Below are 23,279 nucleotides of genomic sequence, written 5' to 3' on the forward strand. Positions count from 1 at the left end.
AAAAGTTTTGAGATTTTGAGATATTTATCTCCCATTCTTTCACTTTTTCTGACATTTTCAACACCAAACATGTCGTTAATGTCTCTGTTTAGTGAACTACAGCAATCTGAAAGCCTGTACATTATTTATATCANTTCCCAAACTATAACAAATAAAAATGACACTCCATAGACACTGGACTCGACTTTTGGTGGACACCGTTTGCAGCGTGTCTGTGATCGCATCATACAAACAGTCCTCTGTGTTTCTGAAAGAGAAACAACGTGCAGAGGAAAGGCAGCGTTACCCCCGGGGCTGATGGGTAATCACTCCCAAATGAGTTTAAGGCATGGATGTATAATTTAAGGGAACAGAGACGAGGCATTTGAGTCCTGCAGGGTTTCCCCGTTAATATCAGTGTCTCGAAAACACATGTTGGCGACTGAAAGACATCCAGTGTTTGGTCACAAAAAAGTTTTGAGATTTTGAGATATTTATCTCCCATTCTTTCACTTTTTCTGACATTTTCAACACCAAACATGTCGTTAATGTCTCTGTTTAGTGAACTACAGCAATCTGAAAGCCTGTACATTATTTATATCACACTTTATCAGTATAAAAATGCAGGAAATGACTTTTTTAATGCAGTATTTTCTGATTTATGGCGCAACACAAAGATATTTCGCTCTGTGCAAAACTTTGACTCTAATATGTCAACAACATGAAACAAGAACCTGTTCACACAAGACTTCTACATCCTGACACATCCTTCATCTACACTGTCTCAACTGAAAGAGGACCAGAAACACATTACAAATATAATAAAATGTGGAGACTTTGGGATATTTATCTCCCATTCTTTTACTTTTCGGGCATTTTACAGACCAGATATGTCGTTGCTGTCACTGTTTACCAAACTACCACTTTTTCTGAAAGATGCATAAAATGATGCAATAAATACATGGTTTATACGTGTAATTACTGGGGTTCCATTTCTTCTGATTACCTCATTTGGGCGTGCACATTTGGGCGTGCACATTTGCCGCGCGCAAACCTACCTCTTTTGGATTTGGCAAAGTTGGCATGTATGTTAATGTGTGATTTTTAGATGCGCTGGTAGGTTTTTTTTGTACTTTTGGACAAAGCCAAGATAGCTGTTTGGAGTTTCCAGTCTGTATGCTAAGCTAAGCTAAGCTAACCAGCTTCTGGCTCTATATTTTTAGCGCATAGTGCTGTTAATCTTCTCATTTACTTCTCAGGATGAGTTTATTTCCCAAAATGTTGGCCTTAAATATCCATAGACCAACCATTGTCAAAAAGAATGGGTCAACTCTTCTAAATGAAGGGTAAAGACCTTATTTCTCATTTCCTTAGATATCAGTTTCAATGCTTCAACCTCAGACTCACTTCACTTTTATGAACCTCTTTATATGATAGCCTCCAAAAAGCAACATCACCTTATCTGCCATAGACTGGTAATAACTTACCTTCACTTCGTATGTTGGCCTGAATGATACTGTCCTGAGCTGCACTGGAGTAAATAGACACTTTCAAAGTCAGTATCATTTTTCCTCGGTGTGGAGCGAGGGCTGTGTCCCTGAAGCGAGGCTATCCAGGAGGAGAGAGCGATACAATCAACGGACGGCCTTTTCCCGGCTGTTAGGAAGTGAGGGATGAGCGGGAGAGAGGAAAATGAGTTGAGAAATGTTAAAAGGAAAATAAGGACGCTGCGACACAAAATGTACCAAACTAAATGATCATTTTCTGTTTGCTTTGGTCAAACTTTCCCACATCTGCAGAGAGATTGAAGGATGGAGAACGATGAGAGGAATACAGATAAAGCTAGGAGGACATTTTTAGTGGATGAATGTGTTTCTGGGCTCCATGATGCCTTTAGTTAATGACTGGTGCATATGTCAGCCGTGCAGCTGTGCAGTTACAATCAGCCAGGCAGCTGAGGAAGAGAGATGGAAAGGAGAGAGCGAGAGAGAGAGAAAAGGGGAGAGGCGCACACACAGATATAAAGTATTAAGAAGAAAGCAAAGAAAACAGTTCTGCTGAGGGAAAGGAGGCGAGATACAGATAGAGGGTTTTGAGCGAAATAAACAGAGAGGCATCCCGAGGGAATAGAGAGAGAAGGAGAAGTTGCCAAGATAGTTTCCATTCTTCTCATCCTCCCTCAACTAGCTGAAGCAGAAATGGCAGAGGCTGCAGTCCAAATCATTACTCTCAGCTGCCTTTCTGGAAAGTATTTACTGTTGTCAATACCAAACAGCAAAGAGACGTGTATGAAAAGGGACGAAATGACTCAAATAGTGGAAAGATAGCATTTTAATGACAGACTTCTCCGCCGTGGATTCGTGAAAGAAATTAGCATATTTCTCTGGGAGCCTTTTCACCTCCACCACCTTTGACTTTGCCTTTCCACCCCGAGCCGTCCTGCCTGTCCTGGCCCATCCTTGGCCGTCCTCCATCAGCTCTGGGATGTAAGCCTTTAAGAGCCTCTTCTCCCTCCAGTAAGAGCTTTAAGGCAGAATGTGAGTGGAAAGCAGTTTTTTGGGGACGAAGGATCAGAGCTGGATAGAAATAGGTACAGATCCAGAACAGGAGGAAGCGCGTGACCTTCGATTGTCCTGGCTTCTTGTTGCCCCACAAAACATCCACAGTATCTCCGACGTGGGCCTTTTTGTGAGGCAAGGACACGGGTTTATTGTGCGTTGGTTATTGCTTACGACAATGTTTGCAGTGTTGGGTACGCAGGTGTAAAGCAGAAGGGTTGTATCACCTCTGGAGTTGTGTTGAAAACATGGATTGATTTAAATCCAATGCACCAATATAAATGTGTACCCACTAAATACTATTGATTCCTGTTAGTCATTCCTTGTCTTGCATATTGGCTACTCTCATCGGTTTGTGAACTACAGATCCAAATAGCTCTGTTAGACCGGGTAACAATGAAACGAATTTCAATAATCGATTCATCACGTAGGTCATTAGCATCGAGCTTCTCAAAGGTCAACATTTTCTGTCTTTTGGACTGAAAAAAACACGTTTCCCATACATCCGTTTGGGACCCCTGGGATCTCACTATGGCTATTTTTGTGACATATATCATGTACTTTACACAACCAGGAAAATGATTGTACGTGCAGCTTTGGATTAATATGTTGCATGGTCACGTTATCACTGAGCCTTTTGCATACTGCTGACTGTCAAACCCTCGGCTTTGTGTGACAGTCATACCTGACCTCCATTCTTCTTTTTGTGTGTTTCTGCAGGCAGACCCGGGAGCAGGAGACCCCCCCAGACTTCTTCTATTTCTCTGACTTTGAGAGACACAACGCAGAGGTCGCTGCCTTTCATCTGGACAAGTGAGTCACCATCAGCCATTCTCAGTTTCATTTCAAACCTTTATTTAACCAGGTGAATCCCATTGAGATCATCGGTCTCTTTTTCAAGGGAGACCTGCTGCAAGTAGGTTCCACATGAAGACATAAAAACATAAAACAACATAAGAACAAAAAGGACATCATACAACATAGATACAGGGATTTACAATTTACATACCTAACGACATTTAAGGTACCAACAGTATCAGATTGCATAGCATCTACTGTATCCAAGCTTTAAAAACATGCAGTGGAACCAAATTGCTCAGTTTCCATTATTTTTGCAGACTGTTCCAAGTTAGAGTTGCTGCGCACCTAAGACAGTCCTAGCACTTGGCACATTTAACAAAACCACAGCATGAGATCTCAGGCAATAGCTACTTTCTGCCGTGTGATCAGAGAGCAGATGTAAGATGGTAGTTCACCTAATATGGCTTTGTAGATGAACATGTACCAGTGACTGAGCCTCCGTACAGTGAGTGAAGGCAAACCTGCCCTGGCATACAGGGTGCAGTGATGAGTTAATACTTTACAGTTAGTAACAAATCTCAGTGCACTGTGATAGGCGGCATCTAACTTGATCAGGTGGGCAGGTGCATTCATATAGATCAGATCTCCATAGTCCAGCACAGCTAAAAAGGTCACAGAGACTTTTCCTGGCCTCAAGTGTGGAGATCTGATCTATATGAATGCACCTGCCCACCTGATCAAGTTAGATGNAGCATGTGTCCCCTCTTCTTCATGTCTCTTCTACATCAGCATGTGTCCCCTCTTCTTCATGTCTCTTCTACATCAGCATGTGTCCCCTCTTCTTCATGTCTCTTCTACATCAACATGTGTCCCCTCTTCTTCATGTCTCTTCTACATCAACATGTGTCCCCTCTGTGTAAAGAGACTCTGAAAGTTTCAGGAACAAAGATTCTCTCTCTTTTTGTCCTGATCCATTTTTATAAAAACCTGTCTGAAAATGAGCTGATCAGATTTTGGCCACTTTATGATGTCATAACGAATAACCATTAGCCAATCAGCAACCAAGGTACTTTTTTCGATCTGAGACCTATAATATATTGAGGAAAAACGGTATAATAGGGGACCTTTAAATATCCCTGTGTGTGGTTCTGATGACTTAATTTGAATTCTTCTTAACGTACACACCTCAGATATCTTGCTCATGAGTTAACGCCCTCAGTATCTGTCAGTGAGTGTAATAAATATCCTAGTGAACCCCCAGTGTCTGTGTGTTCAGGATGATTCTCTTACTCTGCCTTCTTGCGTTTGTGGTAGGAGCGTCTCCACGGGTTCCTCCAGGTCTTGCGTTTGGCGAGCGCCAGGTCAGGCAGGAAGGCGGCGAGGGATCCCTCGATCTGGTCGGGTTTCCCACACAGAGCGTGCTCAGTGGAGCAGTAGTACGAACACTCTCCGTAGAAACACACGTTGTTGGCTGAGATTTGGAGAGAGAACACACGTAGTTGCAGGCTGATTTCTGCTAAAAACTGGTTAAAAATTGACTGCAAGGTTTATTTCATTCTGCAACTCTGTGGTAAATACTTGACTAGTACACCCTCTTTCCTTTTGAAATGCACACCACATCATTTAAAAGCCCCTTCACAAGATTCAAATTACCTGGAGACATTCAGTATTAATTGCTGAGATTGTCAGTAATTTGAATCCTGTGAAAGTTTTCCATGTGTATAATATGTAAAAAGTTGCATCGTTAATTAACTCTCCTGCTTAGGCGCAAGCTAAAGTCCCCAGATAATACTAATCCCATGCAAATTAATATTACAGTCATTCAGGGCACAGAAGTAGCTTTGCACGGCATTATGACGCAGGACACTGGTCCCTTTTTGCTTAGCTTGTAGGATGAGAAAGGAAATAGTTGAAGGCTGCACAGATGTCATTTAATTATTAATTATCTCCTGAGACCAACACATAATCTGGATTGATGCTTCTAAAGCAGCGTGAGTCCCACAGTTTCAAAGAGACTGATTTGCAGTGTTTTTCAATAATTATTTGTTTATAGTACAAATCAACCTCAAGGATTTCTTGGTTAAAGTGTTTTCCTTGTAGTTGTGTCGCTAAAAACCGATAAATGCACTTCTTCAGCTCGTACCTGGTGAAATAAAGAAGGTCCTCCAGAGCTTTTTGTCTCGTGTCACATCTCGGATCTCCTTCGTCATGTTGAGCAGCCTGCCGGCCACCGGAGGGACGCGTCGGAAGTCCAGGATCCTGCAGGACAGAAGCACTGAGGGGTTAACTCAGCTTCAGAATAGGTCTCACACACAGATTATTAACAAACAACAAAACAATTGTAGGCGTCCGAAAATCGCAATCCTTCACCGAGTCAATATCTTTATCTCTATAAAGATGCCCATACATTTACTTGGATATCAAAGAAAGAAGGCACTCCCTGAGCTTTTAAAACTTTCTATAACAACAAATGAATCCAATGATAGTTGTCTGTAATCCTATTGGTAACAAAAATAGCTAACAGCTAGTTTTACAAACTTCTAGTGGTGCCAGTTTAACAACAAATCTGATATTTTTGCTTTATTTTACATATTTGGAAAATAATTGAGGGTTTTAACTTTGACTAATCACCCAAAGATCTACCAATGAAAATGTTTTCAAAGTAGAAAACAGATCACCCCAGATGGGACTCGAACCCACAATCCCTGCCTTAGGAGGGCAGTGCCTTATCCATTAGGCCACTGGGGCGGATGCAAAACATTTGGTTGAAAACCTGATGGTAGTTTTCTTCAACTGCCAAAAGGGGGCACTGTGACATAAGATCTGTTCTGATACTCACACCCCCGGAGGTAAACCTCTGTGTGGTTTTTATGTGGCTATCAGTCTACATCAAACACATTTTAACTTCCTCCCAGCTTTCTGGTGAAATATATCTCCGGGTGTGTGTTTTATTGAAAGATGGCATGACCGTCTTCCTGTGTTCTGTTTTATTCATGAGTCGTCAATACCACCCAGCCACAGCATCAGCACGGCCTCTTTAAACATTGATACCCCTGACAACACCTGAGGGCCAGAAAGAGAGATTAAAGATGGAGGAGAGAGAGAGATGTTAACCAAGAGCTGCTCGTATAAATGATCCCATCAAGGAGTGTGGCGTGTGGAGCGAGACAGACACACACATAGTGTCTCGTTCCTGCACACAGCGAGGCCTGCTGGGCCCGGGCCGGCTGCCATGCTGAAGGAGCAGCTTCATCACTCTTTTCCTCCATCCATGTCCCGTTAATAAACCACATTCCCACAGAGGACATTTTAAACTTGTTTTTAAAAGCAGACATGTACGTTCTCCTCATGTCCTGTGTCCCATAGATGTTGGTTGGATGTAAAAGACCTTTCATCATGGCTTCTTTACTTTTGACATTTCAATGTTTTATATGTGTTGTTTATATTAATCTATATCTGGCATGTTTCATATGTTCACTGTAATGGGGAAATAGTAGTACATTTGCACTGTAGCAAAATGGAGAAACAGTAAGTCCCCTTTGCTTTGATTTTAATCATCACTAAAATGTTGTACTTTAGTGAGATGAGATAAGACAAACCTTTTTTTAAACCCCGTAGGGAAAAAGATGGAATAGCAAGAAAGATTTGTGGGGATTTATCTTGTTTGCTGTTGTTTTTAAGTCTTTTTTAAAACCAAATTTTGATATGCTAAGTGCTTAGATAATGACTGTTTATCCTAATATTTCTGTATATATTTTCATATGAATCCCCTATATTTGACATCTACATTGTATTATACAGTATGACAAATGCATGTGATGAATTGGAAGCTATATGTGGTTAGATCATTTCAGGTCACGTCAGTCCTGTATGTCTTTGTACCTGCTCACTCTCCTTTCCCATCGCCTAATGCAGCAAGAGCACTTCCCATTTAAATCCAATCACATAATTAATGATGCTTAAAGCAGTGTAGCCCGTATAAGAAGAGACAGTGGCTGTGTGTGTGTGTGTGTGTGTGTGTGTGTGTGTGTGAAAATGTATAGAACATTTTTGTATGCCTCTGGAGGTGACACAATAATTTGACACAAATGTGTTGTGTATTTAAGTATGTGAATTGAATGCAGAAAAAAAGGCCAGATGATGTTGAGTTAAAGGTCACCAGTGATTGGTGTGTTAACGAAGACAAGTTCATTCTTTATGCCCGCAAATATCACCTCTGCTACAATTTATGCCTAAATGACTTTTTCACAGTTTTCTCCTACTGGTTTGAAATGTGAAATACATGTTTAATTAAAGGGTGCCTATGAATACCATGTATCTATCTTATTGTTGCAATGTATTCCTTGTGCCACTTAACTACATTTCCTCTTAATCACTACAAAATGTTTATGCATAAAACACAAATGTTTGGTTATTTACTCTGTAATAATTGTTTGTGTTTTTAACAGAAACTGGGATTTGCTAATGTTTTTAGCAACAACAATAAGTTTAACGGAATTTTTCTTTTTTGAGCAAAACATCAGGAAAGAAGCCTGCATTTGCCTCAGTCAGCTAGAAAACTGTCAACATTTCAATTTTCAAGGCAGTACTTTAAGCTGAAAGACTGTACTCAAATGTATGATTGTTATGCTGAAATGGCAGTAAGACCAAAATGATGATTATAATGGGCTTCAATGGGGATATGTTTGTCCTCAACGGTCTGAATGCATTTTGGCTGCACATTTGTAATAGATATATTACAGGAGCTGAGATAAGAAAAACCTGTACCTTTGCCAAAATGTATTTCATTTGCATTTACACAGCCAAAAATGTAAAAAAGCACATAGCCAAAAATATCCCTAGATAGATACAAAGATTAAACTCAGCGTAGGTTTTCATTTTATTGCTGAAAAATCATAGTTTGCCTTTCTTTCTCTTTTCAGTTTCTTGGAAACACAGAGGTTGAAGCCCCGAAAGGCACAGAGGTCGTAAAGGATGCAGTCAGAAAGCTGAAGGTAAAGCCAGTCCTGACTGTCGCCTGAAGGAGAACAAAACTCCTGTTCCTGAGAGGCCAAACAGATTGACAAATGATTTCCCCCTCATCAGTTACAGCAAGGTGCCCTTGGAGTCTCAGCTCCCAGTGTGGGTGCCTATAGCTGCTGGATAAGCTCAGCACAACCTTCCCCCAAGTAGATGCAGTATTCTAGAAAAGGGATATTTGTATGCCGTCAAACCTGTTGTTTCTCACCTTGGCCTCAATCCCATTAACCTAACATTTTCCCTCAAATGCCAACCTACTGTTTAGGTATAAAATGTCACTTTATAAAAGTGCAGGTACTTCATTACTCACTAACAGGACTCAGTGACACATGGTTAAAACTCTTGTCACTTCAAATTCCCTGCCACTGGTTCTTTCTGTGAGTTATGTGATCTAATTACTAAAGCCAAAATTAGCATAGGGAAAAAATGATTTCTTGAAACAATATAATCCTTTGATATTAAAATACACTGTGTTCATACCCCTTATGTGTGTAATTATGATATCATTGGTTAATGAATGCATTGAAAAAAAGTGAAAATGAATCTGAATACGTCAGGTGAAATGATCACTCATGAGCAAATGAATGCTCTGTGTGTGCTTCATATGTATATGGTCAAGTGGCCTCAAAAGAAGATATCTTTTAAGCTACATTTTATTTACTTTTTTGCCCACTTCGGGACAATTGAACAAGCTGTAATCCCAAAACGTTTTAAATTATCACATCATAAAGTCAATTTGGCCTTTCCAATTTCAGCTCTGTTTTAGGTTTCCACCACATTGAAAAAGTTGTGTTTTCTTCAGCTGCTGATTGTTCCACTAGATTCACCAGCTAGTCACCAATCTTAAGGTTGTGCCTGTGTACAAATGTTTAATATTCAATCAGAATGTTGCCACTTGGCAAAACAAGTTGGATTTAGCGCAGTGACAGTCTTCAGTTGCGTGCTTGTTCTTAATTTGGTCATGTCATACAGTAATTATAAATGAGAGTTCAACCAGTTTGCAAAAGCTCAAACTGGTTTAAGGTGACATCCAGACCCTACTTTACCTACTTTGTCTTCCAATTGGTGCTCCACAGGTAGGATCCATAACTCATCATCATTACACTGAAGTATATCTTTATTTACAGACGGACCATCATTTTTAAAAACTCAGACTAAATGTGGAAAGTAAACTCAACTTGTTTCATATTTTTGACATTTATTCATTGTAACATTGAAAAAACAGGGCCTAAAAAAAAAAGCATCCAACCTACTGTGAATAAAAAAATATAACAACTCACTTGTATAACCCTATAAACCTCTTGGAGAACATTAGAACGCCTTTTTATTTTAAATCATGTTTGTATTTTGACACCAGTTCATTGTTAAAAAAACAAATAGTTTGAGGAATACCAGAGAGGGGGGTAATTATTTTAACGTATACGGCAGTGTATTTTATAGTCACTTCAGACCAGAGGTGTGTGTTTCAGAGTTCAGGTCATAATGCAGCAGTCTCTCTCTCACAGCTTGTCAGTAATACATCTGCTCTCTCTCTCTCTGCTGGCCTGGCCTCTGTCCTCTGCTGCCAACAGTTGAATCTGTGAGGCCACTTGTAAGGGGAGGACTGTTTTCCCAAACCCACATCTCTATTGTTACACTACATTTGATCTTGAAGCCTGTTTTGAGACCGAGGCTCCATGGTTACTCTCCCAGATACAATGCCAACAGGCTTTAAAGATCATGTGAAGAGAATTGAGAGAGCCCTGCAAGACATTTGTCCTCTATGTAGGGCAAATAATTTAATCTCTCATCAGTTAGAATATAAGTGTTTTTTTATTATTACTTAAGATCCACAATAAATAAATAAATAAAACACACATTTGCTGTTCTCTTTCTTAGTCGGTTGTTTATATCAACAGACCAACATTTGTACATTTCTGAAATGATAGAAGCTCACCTCAATGCCTGACAAGGGCTTGGTTACAGTTGAATATATGATTTACTATAAAGCCTTAGAGTGCTGTAGTGTTAGAGGCTATTATCATCAAACACAGACACACTTTTGAAATGAAGTTGCACATTTTAAGTGATGCAGATTTAATCTTCGTTATAGTAGTTGCATTATATTTATTGATATACATTTGAAGTCATTATATGGTTTTATCAGCTTCCTGCAAGTTTCCAAAATGTCTCCTTGACTGACAGTGAGCACGACCCTTTTACAGACATTTATATTTGTTATTGGCCTTAATTCACCGCCAAGTCCTGTTGGTATTTATGTCCGTTGGCAAGATAACAGGGAAACACATCAATTGTTGTTTGGCAGTGTTTGAAAGAATGACCCACTGAATGAATCACAGATGCTTTTCATTTCCTTAGAGTTTTCTGTTTAACACTTGACCGTGATGATAATATCTGTCTAAACTAATTATAATTGCACCTAAAAGATAACATTTGGCTAATTTCTTCCTAAGTGAGTCAGCTGTTATTCATGAAAATAGCTCTAATAAACAAACAGTACATTAAACGATAATCACCAAACAGCAGATAGACAAGGTTACAAAAATAACAGTTGTTTAGCATAGTTGAGCATTCAGCTACTTAAAATACTGATATGTTGAGACCCAAACAGAGCTAAACTAAGAGTAACAATTCAAATTGCACATGTCTGAAAGCCAAAAACGACTTGATATGCAAAAGCGGTGTTATATATATAAACAGTCAATTGATTGCTAGCACGTTCACAGCACTTACTCAAACTCAACGACGGGCATAGATCTTTTGCTATTGACTCCTAAATGGATATATGTAAGACACTGGTAATGTTGCACAAAGGTAGATTTAGCCACGCAATCATGTTTAATGTTGTGAATTGGTTACATTTTTAGTTAAACGTGTGTATTTGTACATGCTTAGCTGAACTACTTGGTTTCTGTTTAGTCAAACATAGATGTCAGGGCTAAATGAGAGCATTTGTTACATAAGTAAGTATGTAACCTGAGTAGTTAATCATTACATTTGTGCTGCCAGTAACGTACGTGCTGTGGCTCAGTGGGGTAGTGTGCTTCGAATCAGAGGATAGCAAGTTTGAGTCCCACTGCAGTCAGCATGTCGTTGTGTCCCTGGGCAAGACACTTCACCCCAAATTGCTCCTGTGGGGATTGCCCACAGTATGTAAGTCGCTTTGGATAAAAGCATCAAACAAGTAACATGTAATGTAATGTAAGTTAACCCAGTTCCATAGTACTGTGTGTAAGTTCAAATAACTCTACAAAATCACCCATCCATCAACACCTACCTCCTTCCTACAAGGACTTTGTCGCTCTTTATTCGACGACATTTAGTTTCCTCTCTTTCTAAAGTCATATTTACTACCACCACTAGAGGTCTTCGCCTTACAATAACCCGAATATGGTTCGCAATCTGCTGCTTGCACAGACGACCTAAACACACCTTTTTTCTTTAAGGTTGGCTGTCGTGTTTGAGGTGAAAATGTGTTTTCATATCGGCTTTATTGTTGCTGTATAACTAGCATGTGTTTTTTGTTTGTGTATATTGTTGCTTGGGTAGAGTGGACACATTTTCAATATTTCTCTTATTGGCAGTTTCAGAGACATATCAAGAAGTCGGAGGGACATAAGACTCCAAAAGTGGAATTACAGATCTCCATTTATGGCGTGAAAATACTCGACCTCAAGACAAAAGTGAGTCTAAAGATTAGAATTGTGTTGATGCAAAGCTGTACATGACAGCTAAAGTTCTACTTACATCCAACACCATGTAGAGAAAGTAGTGTCCGTACATGAAGTAAATAAATAATAAATGTATGTGTTTTTCCAGGATGTGCTGTATAACTGTCAGTTACACAGGATCTCCTTCTGTGCCGATGACAAAACCGATAAAAGGATATTTACTTTCATCTGCAAAGACTCCGAGTCCAACAAACACCTCTGCTTCGTGTTTGACAGTGAGAAGTGTGTAAGTGCCTTCTGATCCTTCTCTTTCAGTGTATGTTGTACATTTTGATCGTCTGTCTTTTTATTTTTGAGATGTTGAAGTTACAGTCAATGCTCAATTCAACCGTAAACAAGCCATAGGGACATTTACGCAGATTACATAATTATATATAATATTGTTTCTCCACTGCTACAGGCAGAAGAGATAACTCTAACCATCGGTCAGGCCTTCGACTTGGCCTACAAGAAGTTCCTGGAGTCCGGAGGCAAAGATGTGGAGACCAGGAAACAGATCGGGACCCTACAGAAAAGAGTACGTCCCCCCTCTTCAGCTTGTTCATTCAGCTTCACACAGACTTCAATTTACTTTGAAAACTTGCACCGCCATTCTGACACATTGATATTTTAATTAATTAATGCAAGGCTTGTTTCTATTGATTGGTTTGAGTCACGCAGCGTGGATAATTAAACTGTGTTGATGAAGAATGTTGGTAATGAATATGAATGAGCTCTGTTGTTACAAGCTGTAAGTGGATTATTGTAAACCCTGCTGTAGTTATATTTCCCAGTGGTTTTCTTTAAATGTTGGCTTATTAAAACATTGATATGGATTAGAAAAATGAGGGACAGTGTAACATGTATATTAATGTTGACTGTCATTGATCAGGTGTTCTCAAAGGGATAAAACATTTGAAAGAAATTGCATTTAAATACAGCTCAATGTTTATTAAATATTATGCAATGATGTGCTCCCTAAATGGTCCCATCTCTCAATAGCAGGGTTAATGCTAACTAATAAATAGGTATCACAGTCGATTTAATGATTTTAGACACTACAATACATTTAGTTCAATGTGCTGTGACTTCTTAATGAACTGATTGCTCTTGATTTGATGCAGATTCAAGAACTGGAAACAGAAAACTCTGAGCTAAAGCAGCAGCTGCAAGACCTTGAAGAGCAGCTGATGATCTCTCATGAGCCACCAGTAAGGATACACACACACACACACACACACACACACACACACACACACATTCCATGTATACATCACACACCTTGTCAGATTAGGGATAAACTAAATGTATATTCTACATATTGAAGCTCTTNNNTTGATGTAGAAGAGACATGAAGAAGAGGGGACACATGTTGATGTAGAAGAGACATGAAGAAGAGGGGACACATGTTGATGTAGAAGAGACATGAAGAAGAGGGGACACATGTTGATGTAGAAGAGACATGAAGAAGAGGGGACACATGTTGATGTAGAAGAGACATGAAGAAGAGGGGACACATGTTGATGTAGAAGAGACATGAAGAAGAGGGGACACATATTGACGTAGAAGAGACATGAAGAAGAGGGGACACATGTTGATGTAGAAGAGACATGAAGAAGAGGGGACACATGTTGATGTAGAAGAGACATGGAGAAGAGGGGACACATGTTGATGTAGAAGAGACATGAAGAAGAGGGGACACATGTTGATGTAGAAGAGACATGAAGAAGAGGGGACACATCAACTCGTCTCATATGTACATGGAACCACACACAGAGATATTTAGTCACTGCATTCAATTGATCCTAATTCTCTCAGACTGAGCTGCTGCCGCCCCCAGCTCCATTTACTGTATATATTATATATAACATCCAATTAAAACTGACTGACATCCAAAGATAATAAAACCAACTGTACAGATCATCACTTAATTATAATCTAGTGATGATAATGATCTTAGTTCTCCAAATGATTACAAGAATTAATTGGAAAAACACTTTAAAGAACAAGTTGGATTTTTGGTGATGTGTTAAAGCAGCATACATTCAATACATTACATGAGAAGAAGATGTAACCCCAGTGTTGTCCGGGCAACATGAAGTCTGCAGATCTCTTGTTTCACCCACCTGTTTTAACCGCTCCTTGGCCAATGATAAAAACCCAAAAGCGTATCCATTTTATTCGTAGCACTTTAAAACGTTTGCCTTGTTCAAAGCTAATGTTATTGCAGGATCTTGCTGTTTTGAGTGTGTGTCTTCATGGCTGTTCCTAAGTGGCTTTGGTAAAAAGGCATCAGCTAAATGTGATATTTGAATGTCCTCAGATGGGAGGTGGACCCGGATTACTGTGAGGAAGTGAAGCAGACCCCTCCGTACGACAGCGGGACGCGACTGCTGGACATCATGGACATGACCGTGTTTGACTTCCTCATGGGTGAGAGTCCCTGTCCCACAATGGTCACTGTTAAGAGGTTGATAATGGGCAAACACTGATGGATTACACTTGTGGTCAAATTGTTTATCTGTACATTAAAGTACAAATTAAATCAATAAAATCAACAGGACACATAATTTAGTATTGCTTTTATTGTGCTCTCCTCAAAGCAACCAGAATGTCACCTCCCTGTATTTACATTTTTAGACTTGCTCAAACCTTTTCCAACAGTTAGGTTAGGTGTTTTGAGAGTTACAAGGTACAACTGAAGAAGTAATAGATATACAAAAGAAGTACTAGACTTGCTTTCTGGTGCAATCATACATTAATGTGATGTTGGCAACGAGGAAAGAACCAATGCCTATTAAAAGAGGGATTGGTAGATAGATGAAGAGAAACACATTTTGGTGGAGAAAGGCTATGACACGCCTAAGGTTTACTACACACACATGTGCTCTCCTTGTTTACCTCTTGGCTGAATAGTTTACTGTTATTCCCACACAGGAAACATGGATCGGCACCATTATGAGACGTTTGAAAAGTTTGGAAATGAGACGTTTATCATCCATCTGGACAACGGCAGAGGGTGAGTCACTGCTTTGTAACTCAAGAGGCTTCAGGAACGATTCAACTGCTTTCATTATTCCACTCTGCAGCAGTGCATCCACACAAAGGACGAGATCATTACAGCAATAATAATCTGCGGGTTACTGTGGATTGTTCACAATAAAATGACTCACAAACAGATTTTAAAATCATTACATGTCACTTGTTAGACGCAATTTGGGGTGAAGTGTCTCAGGGACACAACGACATGCTGACTGCAGTGGGGTTTGAACCTGTGCTCCCCTGATCCGAACATTGGTGTTCGGATCAGGGGAGCACAGGTTCAAACCCCACTGCAGTCAGCATGTCGTTGTGTCCCTGAGACACTTCACCCCAAATTGCGTCTAACAAGTGACATGNATTCCCCTTATTCCACAATAAGGGGGATGTCAACACAGACACCTGTCAGCCCACACTCTGCTGTTCCTCAGTGCCGCTCCCCCTCCCTCCCGCTGAAATTATGAATGAAAAGCATATAGTAATCAAAGATAACACGGCACGGTCCGTGACAGTTTGTTTTCATCTTGGTATTTAGAATATTAAACTTGTTTCGCCAAATTCAGATGATAAATACAACTTTTAAGCTTGTAAAGGCAAGCAGTAACTTAACGTCACAGCAGGCATAACAACAGCCGGTGTTTCTTGTGAGTGTTTGGCCGGGAAACCAACACAATACACACAAACGCGTCACAGATTATTTTGCGGTATTTGGCTGCCGAACGAAATCATGTACGCAGCTCGCGACGTAACTAGTAGTCTAGTGGACGGTATCAGTAGTACAAGTAAAAATAAAAAATAAATGTTGTTTATAAAATAATCTGAGGGCCGCAAAAAGAGGAGGTGGGGGCCGCCATTTGCCCATCCCTGGTCTAGAAGGTAAAGTTATCATTGGGAATTGAGTAAAGTTACCGTATAAGCCTTACATTACGAATGTATTTGCTTGCTAGTTTGCTTGTTAAGATGTCCTTTAACACTAGAACCGCCAGAGGTCGCTGTATGCCTAAAACCGCCAACGGGTCAAATTTACCCGCTATTGATTTTCAAGGTACAATGTTCTTTTATTTATCATGTAGAACAGTGAGTTTTGATCGCACAGGGATGAAATGTATACCAACATGCTCTGTGGACTCTCAGCTTTTCATATGATAGAGTTTGTGCAGATAGCATGAAGTATAAAATATCGCTACCAGTGCTGATTTAAACGCTTGGTGTTAGACTTGTGTTTTGTTTAGGTGCAAATCTCTCTATCTCTCTCTCTCTATCTATCTATAACTATCTATCAATCTATCTATAACTATCCATCTGTCTCTCTGTCTATCCATCTCTCTCTCTCTTCAGTCTGAACTGTTGTAATGTATTTTACTATTTATCTTCTGGAGCAGCTGATTTCTCTGCTGTGATGGGGGAAAGTTGCACTTTTCAAACTTTAATTTGAACGGGTTTCTCTGTGTTTCAGCCTTCCTGATTTGTTATTAATGAGTGGGGAGTGTTTATATGAAGTGACTTACGCTTCTGTCAAAGCCTGTCAGAACTGGTCCTGATACGAATAGAACTTGAAGTCAGACGCCGCACTGGAAACATGGCATGTGACAAAACACTTTCAAAGAAGTATTTTTCAAAAATCCAACATTTCTTGGAGGACAGTACTGTATAACTTGGCATCACCTCCCAGTCTGACAGGGTTTTCTGCTTAATTTCGGCAGAGGGCATCTCTCCTGTGAGGCGATGTATCTGTCAGCCTACTTCGTCTTGGTTTCTAGAAATGTTTTGAAGGGAATGTGTTAAAAGAGCTCCTAAATGACTGCCTTATATGCAGCAAACTAGAAGGAACCACTGGCAGAAGACACGTCTCTAATATCAAAGCATATTGTCAGTTCTTACTGTCTCCAAATTGTCGGCTTCCACTGAGATGTTGCCTTTCTCTGTATATTTGCTAAAATCTGAGTATAGCACTCATCACTGAAGGAATTGGAGGGAATGAGTCAGCCAAATTCTCCCTGCTTTAAAGCAGTCAGAATGTCTTAAACAGAGCCTGCTTAGTTATTTGCTGTATCTTGTAGCTGTGGTTAGAAAAGAGAAGGACCCCTGAAGAAAAGACAGAATTCTTAAATTATTCGATCCATTCATTCAATGAGATCATAAAACTTCTCTATGTCTTGAATCACTTTTGATTTGATGGCACTACTGAACTACCTGTTGTATTTTACCTCTTCTCATGATCCTGAAGGTTTTCCCCCAGGTGTTCCGGAAGTAAACCGAAGATAAAGTGTGATTTGTGGTGCATAATGGAAAGCTGGGCTGTAGATACTTAAGTGAACTCTAAAGGCCAAGACACGCCGGGCCGATTTCGGCCGTCGATGAGCGTCGTGTCGCCCTACTCAGATTGATGTGTCCCGCATTGTCGTGTCTTTTCGGCCGTGCAGACACCTTTTTGGCCGAAAGGCTGTCGGTCAAATAAATCACTTTGATTGGCTGTTCAGCTTAGCGAATCAGTGCATGAAAAGCTAAACGGAAGTGAGGGACCCAAACAAACGATTAAGAAGGCACACACAGACGGCTATTCTTTTTCATTTTCATCTCAGCTGGACGCAAGAGTTTATTTTTCATCATAGCGATCTGGAATGAAGAAACCGAAGACCAACACACGCTATTTGTTGTTTATTTATATCACGCAGTCTGTTCCTCTTCTCTCGGTGTATCACCTAGCCTGTCTTACGGTTGTTGCCTCTTTTGAATGACGAATACACACTACCGCCGCTTGCTGGTAAGGAGTGGAGGAGATTAATTGCCACTCACGCATGCGCAGTTCGTATATGCTACTTGGCCGTCGGCTGAAGTCTTTGCGGTGTGTTCCAGTGCGACTGTTGGCCAAGACGCAGAGACGCGAGGCGACACAACAGTCGTGTTCCGTCGGGACGTGTTCTTTGGTGTCAGTTTGGTGTGTCTGGGCCTTAGGTTTCTCTGTTTCACAGTAGAATACATTCATGGGGTGTATGTCTTTTCAGTTCATTTTAGCATGTGTTCATTTGCCTTTGAATACTTTCAGTTCCACAAGAAAACACACCCAGCAAAGGTTTGAGAATTTCCTATAAACAGAATTAATATGGTGAATTGTAATGTGACAGTTACCCTTTTAGGACTGCAATTTGTGATTATTTTCATTACCCGTTTAATCTGATGTTTGTTGTTTTTTTTGTTTTTAATTAGTTTCTGTTATTGTTTAGTCGATAAAAAGTCAGAAAATAGTGGAAAAACTGCCATTTAAGTTTTCCAAAGCCCAAGGTCAGATATGGAAATGGTTTGTTTTGTAGTGCAGTCTACAAAGATATTTCATTTTAATTATCTAAAACAAAGAAAATAAGCTAATCCTCACATTTGATGAGCTGGAACGACTTAAGTCCTGATAACAATTTGCAATAGAGTAATTTCCCGTTCATCTACAACACATTTCCTTTTAATTTCCTAAAAAAAACTTTCTTTCACGGAATGAATAATATATTTTGATAATTATAATTTAGAGATAGAGTTTAGGTTCTTGGACTTTCTTAGAGAGTTATACGCAGTTATCCATTTCCAAATTGCCTTAAAGGAACTGCTCCATTTTAAATCAAACGTGGGGAAACTGTAATTGAACAGCTTTCTGAATAAATCGGATATGGAACATTTTAAAAATAACTTTGACGTGGGATTAAAGGAGCTTCAACAGAACCTCAGCAGGTGTCTTCAGCACAAATCTTTGCTACGCCCTGCTTTGAAGTGTCTCACCAAGAATAGATTATCCATATGCACTGCTGTGTTTCCCTGATGCTACGTCAGCTACAATGTCAAGTCATTGATAAGTCAATGGACGGAATGTTAATCATCAACCAGTTTGATAACTCATTAATCAACTGAAGTTTTTCAAAGAAAGATGGCAAACATTCTCTTGTGTCAGCTTTCCAAACATGACGATTTAATATAATTTTTTGTTGACCGTAAACTGAATATCTGTTGAGTTTTGGACAGTCATAAATAAAACTGGCTGTTTGAAAACATTTCATAGCGCTGTTGGCGAATTGTAACAGACCATCCTATGCTAAATATTTACCCTGTCATCAACAGCAACCATTTTTATCTGTTTTGAATATTACGTTTTATGTTCATGTGGTAAGATTACATTATAGACTTTCATCTACCTGAGCCAAACTGATGTAATGCTCTGAAACATCTTTGCTCTGACATGTACTTGTATTTGGCTGCTGTACAAAGCTGCCTGTGCTTTTGAAGAGTTTCTCTTGCCCTTTGTATGAAGCAAGTGCAACTGACCTCACAACGACAGGAGGAGATGACGTGCTGAGAGGTTTCTGAGCTGGCTGGATGCCTAACATCAATAATCATATCACAATCTGAAACCACTTAAATTGTGAAAAAAATAGTGGCAACCAAATAAAAATATTGCAGTGTCTTACTTCTATCCTGCATTCCTTGATATCTGTTTGGACCCATAGGGACAGTGCAACAAGCTGTAAACACAAACTTAGTCATGTTATCATGTAATAAAGTTGATATGGCAAACTCTACTTCTAGCTCCGCTCTTGGTCTCACCAATTTTAGGGTTGGGCCATGTAAATATGTTATGTTTCAATCTGAATTTGACCACTTCAAAGTTAAATTTAGCGCAGTGGCATAGTCCTCATCTTTTCTATTTGCCTGATTTTTTTTCTTCTACTTTTAGCTCCACCACCAATTTGAGGGTTGAGCCATGTAAACATGTTCCGTTGTCAATCTGAATTTTACCACTTGAGAATAAAAGTTCAATTCAATGCAGTGGCATAGTCCTCATCTTTTCTTTTTGCCTGATGTTTTGCATTGGAGGGGGGAGAGTCCCCTTGAATCCTCATTGCGGGGGTAGGAGGGTCAGGAGTGGTGTGTTTCTTGGCTGAACGCACCAGGTGATGGATGAGCCTTGAGGCTTGGTCTACGTTCTGGAACCTCCCCAGTCCCCTCCCAGAATGCACTGGTCAGGAACATGGCATTCTATTCCGGGCATCCGTCAGCAGCGCGCTCATACGTGTTATGTCCTGAAGTGTGCGGAGTACATTTGTCACAGCAGTGCTGACACTTTGGAGTCTCCATCTGTTTCTGGCTCTTTTGGTAACTGTCATGTTCTCCTGCATCTTTTAAATCTAGACATGGGGATAATGTTATAGATTATATGTAGAGTACTTATTTAAATATAAATAATAATTTTTTTACTCCTTCTATTTGTTTGTTTAAGTGTTCTTTGGCATGCATCTTCACAGACTTTCATAATAATGGTAATTATTGTCCACGTTCATTAAATGCCCTAACCAGGAAAATCACTCAAAAAGAATACTAGCATTATTACTTGCAGTAGATGTTTGTTCAACAGGGAACATGCATGATAAACATACATTTCAACATTGGAAATCTGATGAATCTTAGAGAGATATAGATACATGTTTTTCTCAAGCACTGGTCAATTTTAAAAGTCAGGGTTATTATTCTTTCATAACATGAAGAATGAAACATCTCAGCCTGAAAGCTCCTGTCTGTTTACTGCAACTAAAACATTGAAAAAACATATTTATATTTTTTATTTTACAAACCAGGTCTGTTTTCTTTTGGAGATTTGTTAAAAATGTACCAACGCTTTGACTAAATGATGCATGTTTTGCATATTGGAGTTAAGATTTCAGAAATGTGAAACTACAAGACCCCCACGTCACTTGGGGTAGTTGTATACGTAAGTTATAAATATGGATTTTTGTAATGGCTGTTTACAGTATTTTTTGGCATACTGATAGAAATCACCTTTTAAAAACTTTTAATCTAATCTGTAAAGAAAATAAAACAAGACTTTTGAACCTGGTATTATCTAACCTTCATGAAATGTATGCAAATGAGCACATATTTAATAAGATAATGCCTCATTTGCATATTAAACACAACATTTTAGAAAATGAATACCCTTTTCATCTGGGTTGTCTCCTTTAAACTCATGTTTTCAACTCTATTCCCCGGCCATGTAAACAATAATTCAAACTGCTTTTGAATAGTATATTATGTATATTGTTAACAGGATGCAGAAAAATGAACCTTTGATTGCCCTTAAACCACCTTTTATCACCATAGAACAATACTAATATCTCGGGATGTTTTAGAGAGTTCGATTTTTTGTTTGGCTTCTATTGAAAAAGTGGACTGGTCGACTACAAGAGCATTTCCCCTCCAAACCAAGCTTTGAGATGAAATGGATGTTAGCTATGCCAAGTCACGGAGCGCCTCACAGAGTCGGCTGTGTGGAGAAACAACCCGCGTCTGTCTGGGCTGTTTGCTGAGTTCCAGTGGGAGACATTGTTATTCTGTTTTCCCCAACCTTTAAGGGGCTGACACCAGTGTTTATGAAGTCTGATATTGGAACGGGCTACACACATTAAGCTCAGAGAGGCACTGAAGCAGAGTGTGTGACTGCAACAATTACTGCATCTGCTGCTGCTGCTGCCAGATGGAAAACCCATGTTCAGGCTCAGAGGTTAATGGCTCCATCTGTTGGACGCTGGCAGAACTGCTGTGTGTGTGTGTGTGTGTGTGTGTGTGTGTGTGTGTGTGTGTGTGTGTGTGTGTGTGTGTGTGTGTGTGTGTGTGTGTGTGTGTGTGTAGACCCCTGGGAGGCAGTGCAGTCTGAAACTCTGCAGCAGCAGCAGCAGCAGCAGCAGCTCTGAAGCCACGGCTCTAATTTAGAACAGACAAAATAAGGAGAAAAAATAAAGCACTCCTTTTGGCAAACCCTGCCTGGCTTATATTTAGAATGGGCACAAGGCCTTTTCATGCCTTTGGTTTGCTTCTCTTCCCCTTAACCCACACATATGCCGGGTGTGTGTGTGTGTGCAACCAGATGTGTAGCAGACTGGTGAAGAAAGCTGCTGCTAATACAACTGCTGCTGAACTGTGTCATTGAGCCTGAAGGGAAAGCAGATTCAACATGGCTACCCGCTGAGGATGTGACTGGACATGTGTGTGACCTCACAATCATCTGTTATCAGCAGCTTTTCACACGCATGCAACACAAGCCCCCCCCCCCGCTCATAATTACACACAGCCACAGTGACGTCAGGTCCACTTTAATAGCAACCCCGGCGCTAAAACTCATCTCTTTTTCGGGTCGATCGAAGGGCCTCGTGAGGTTTTCTCTTTTCATTAAAGTCTGGCGGGCCGTAAAGCTTTCGCCTTGTACAGACTGAGAAGTCAAAGAGCGTGGAGGTTAGCTAAGCAAGGAGGCTGCACTCATTGTTCAGTCAGATGCTAGCTGCGGGAGGGCGGAATTCATTCTCTCTGACTCATGGCCTCATGCACGGCCCCGGCTCACACCAAAGAGACTTTCTGAGAGTAACATTAAAAAGAAGCCGAGGAAATATGAGTTCATGGAGGGCGTTCATGCCAAGAAGAGAAACAGCGAACACCTTTCTTTAAGCTTCACTGTTAAAAGGAAAGCTTGGTGTTCTGCAGGGTTTTGTTCCTCCCGGGTGGTTAATGAGCTGACTCGAGGAGAAGCAAATTAGCAATCAGGGAGGAACACAAACCTGCAGGACGCTGGTCCTCTGGGATGGAGAGAAGCATTTGGGCTTGAGGGAGACGGTTTCTGCACCGGACATCCACTGCTGCCCCTAAGGGTGATGAAGCCACCGGGATTTGACCAGGAAGGAAGAATATGTGGAGTATCTAAGAGGATATCTCTGGTTCTTCTATCGAATTTGATCCTTTTTTAAAATACAGTCCACCATGAGTCCAACAATCCCATGCTTAAGTTCTAACGTTTTTAAAGGCACAACCCTGTATCTTAAAAACGACGTTCCTGTCGAACTAAACTGTATTCTCAACTATTTTTACGAGGGAAACCTATTTTCTTTGGATTAAAGTAACAGTATTAAACACAAAAAACATGCTTGGTTAAGTTTACTTTGGTTTGGGTATCAACATATCTGTGATATAAGCAAAAAACAAAAGAAATCTGCGAGGATTACCTTAATCCATGTAATTGAACAATGCATTTTATTGTGTGGTAAAATCGATTATTAGGCGACCAGGCTGTCCAGTATTCAAGTTAGTTCACTTTCAACAACGTTGCCAAAACACCATTTTGTAAAAGCCGATAGTCTTAGCTAGCCTTGCA

The 23,279-nt window shown here is 40.1% G+C and overlaps 1 protein-coding gene and 1 non-coding gene across 2 annotated transcripts in view; one reads left to right on the forward strand and one right to left on the reverse strand.

Moving 5' to 3' along the window:
• Positions 1-15,213, forward strand: part of LOC104962908 (extracellular serine/threonine protein kinase FAM20C-like) — a 60,041-nt gene extending 44,828 nt beyond the window's left edge. The window contains exons 4-13 of the mRNA XM_010791417.1: positions 3,258-3,350; positions 4,615-4,699; positions 8,261-8,332; positions 11,942-12,040; positions 12,177-12,314; positions 12,489-12,605; positions 13,192-13,278; positions 14,255-14,265; positions 14,391-14,500; positions 15,005-15,213. Of these exons, the coding sequence (XP_010789719.1) occupies positions 3,258-3,350; positions 4,615-4,699; positions 8,261-8,332; positions 11,942-12,040; positions 12,177-12,314; positions 12,489-12,605; positions 13,192-13,278; positions 14,255-14,265; positions 14,391-14,500; positions 15,005-15,090 (898 nt within the window). The 3' untranslated portion in view covers positions 15,091-15,213. The remainder of the gene's footprint in view (positions 1-3,257; positions 3,351-4,614; positions 4,700-8,260; positions 8,333-11,941; positions 12,041-12,176; positions 12,315-12,488; positions 12,606-13,191; positions 13,279-14,254; positions 14,266-14,390; positions 14,501-15,004) is intronic.
• On the reverse strand, positions 6,014-6,086 carry trnar-ccu (transfer RNA arginine (anticodon CCU)). The gene has a single exon. It is a non-coding gene; the product is annotated as a tRNA-Arg (tRNA).
• Positions 15,214-23,279: the final 8,066 nt, after the last annotated feature.

The sequence above is a fragment of the Notothenia coriiceps genome, unplaced genomic scaffold (genome assembly GCF_000735185.1).
Source record: "Notothenia coriiceps isolate Sejong01 unplaced genomic scaffold, NC01 NC01_scaffold00035453, whole genome shotgun sequence".
Lineage (NCBI taxonomy): Eukaryota > Metazoa > Chordata > Actinopteri > Perciformes > Nototheniidae > Notothenia > Notothenia coriiceps.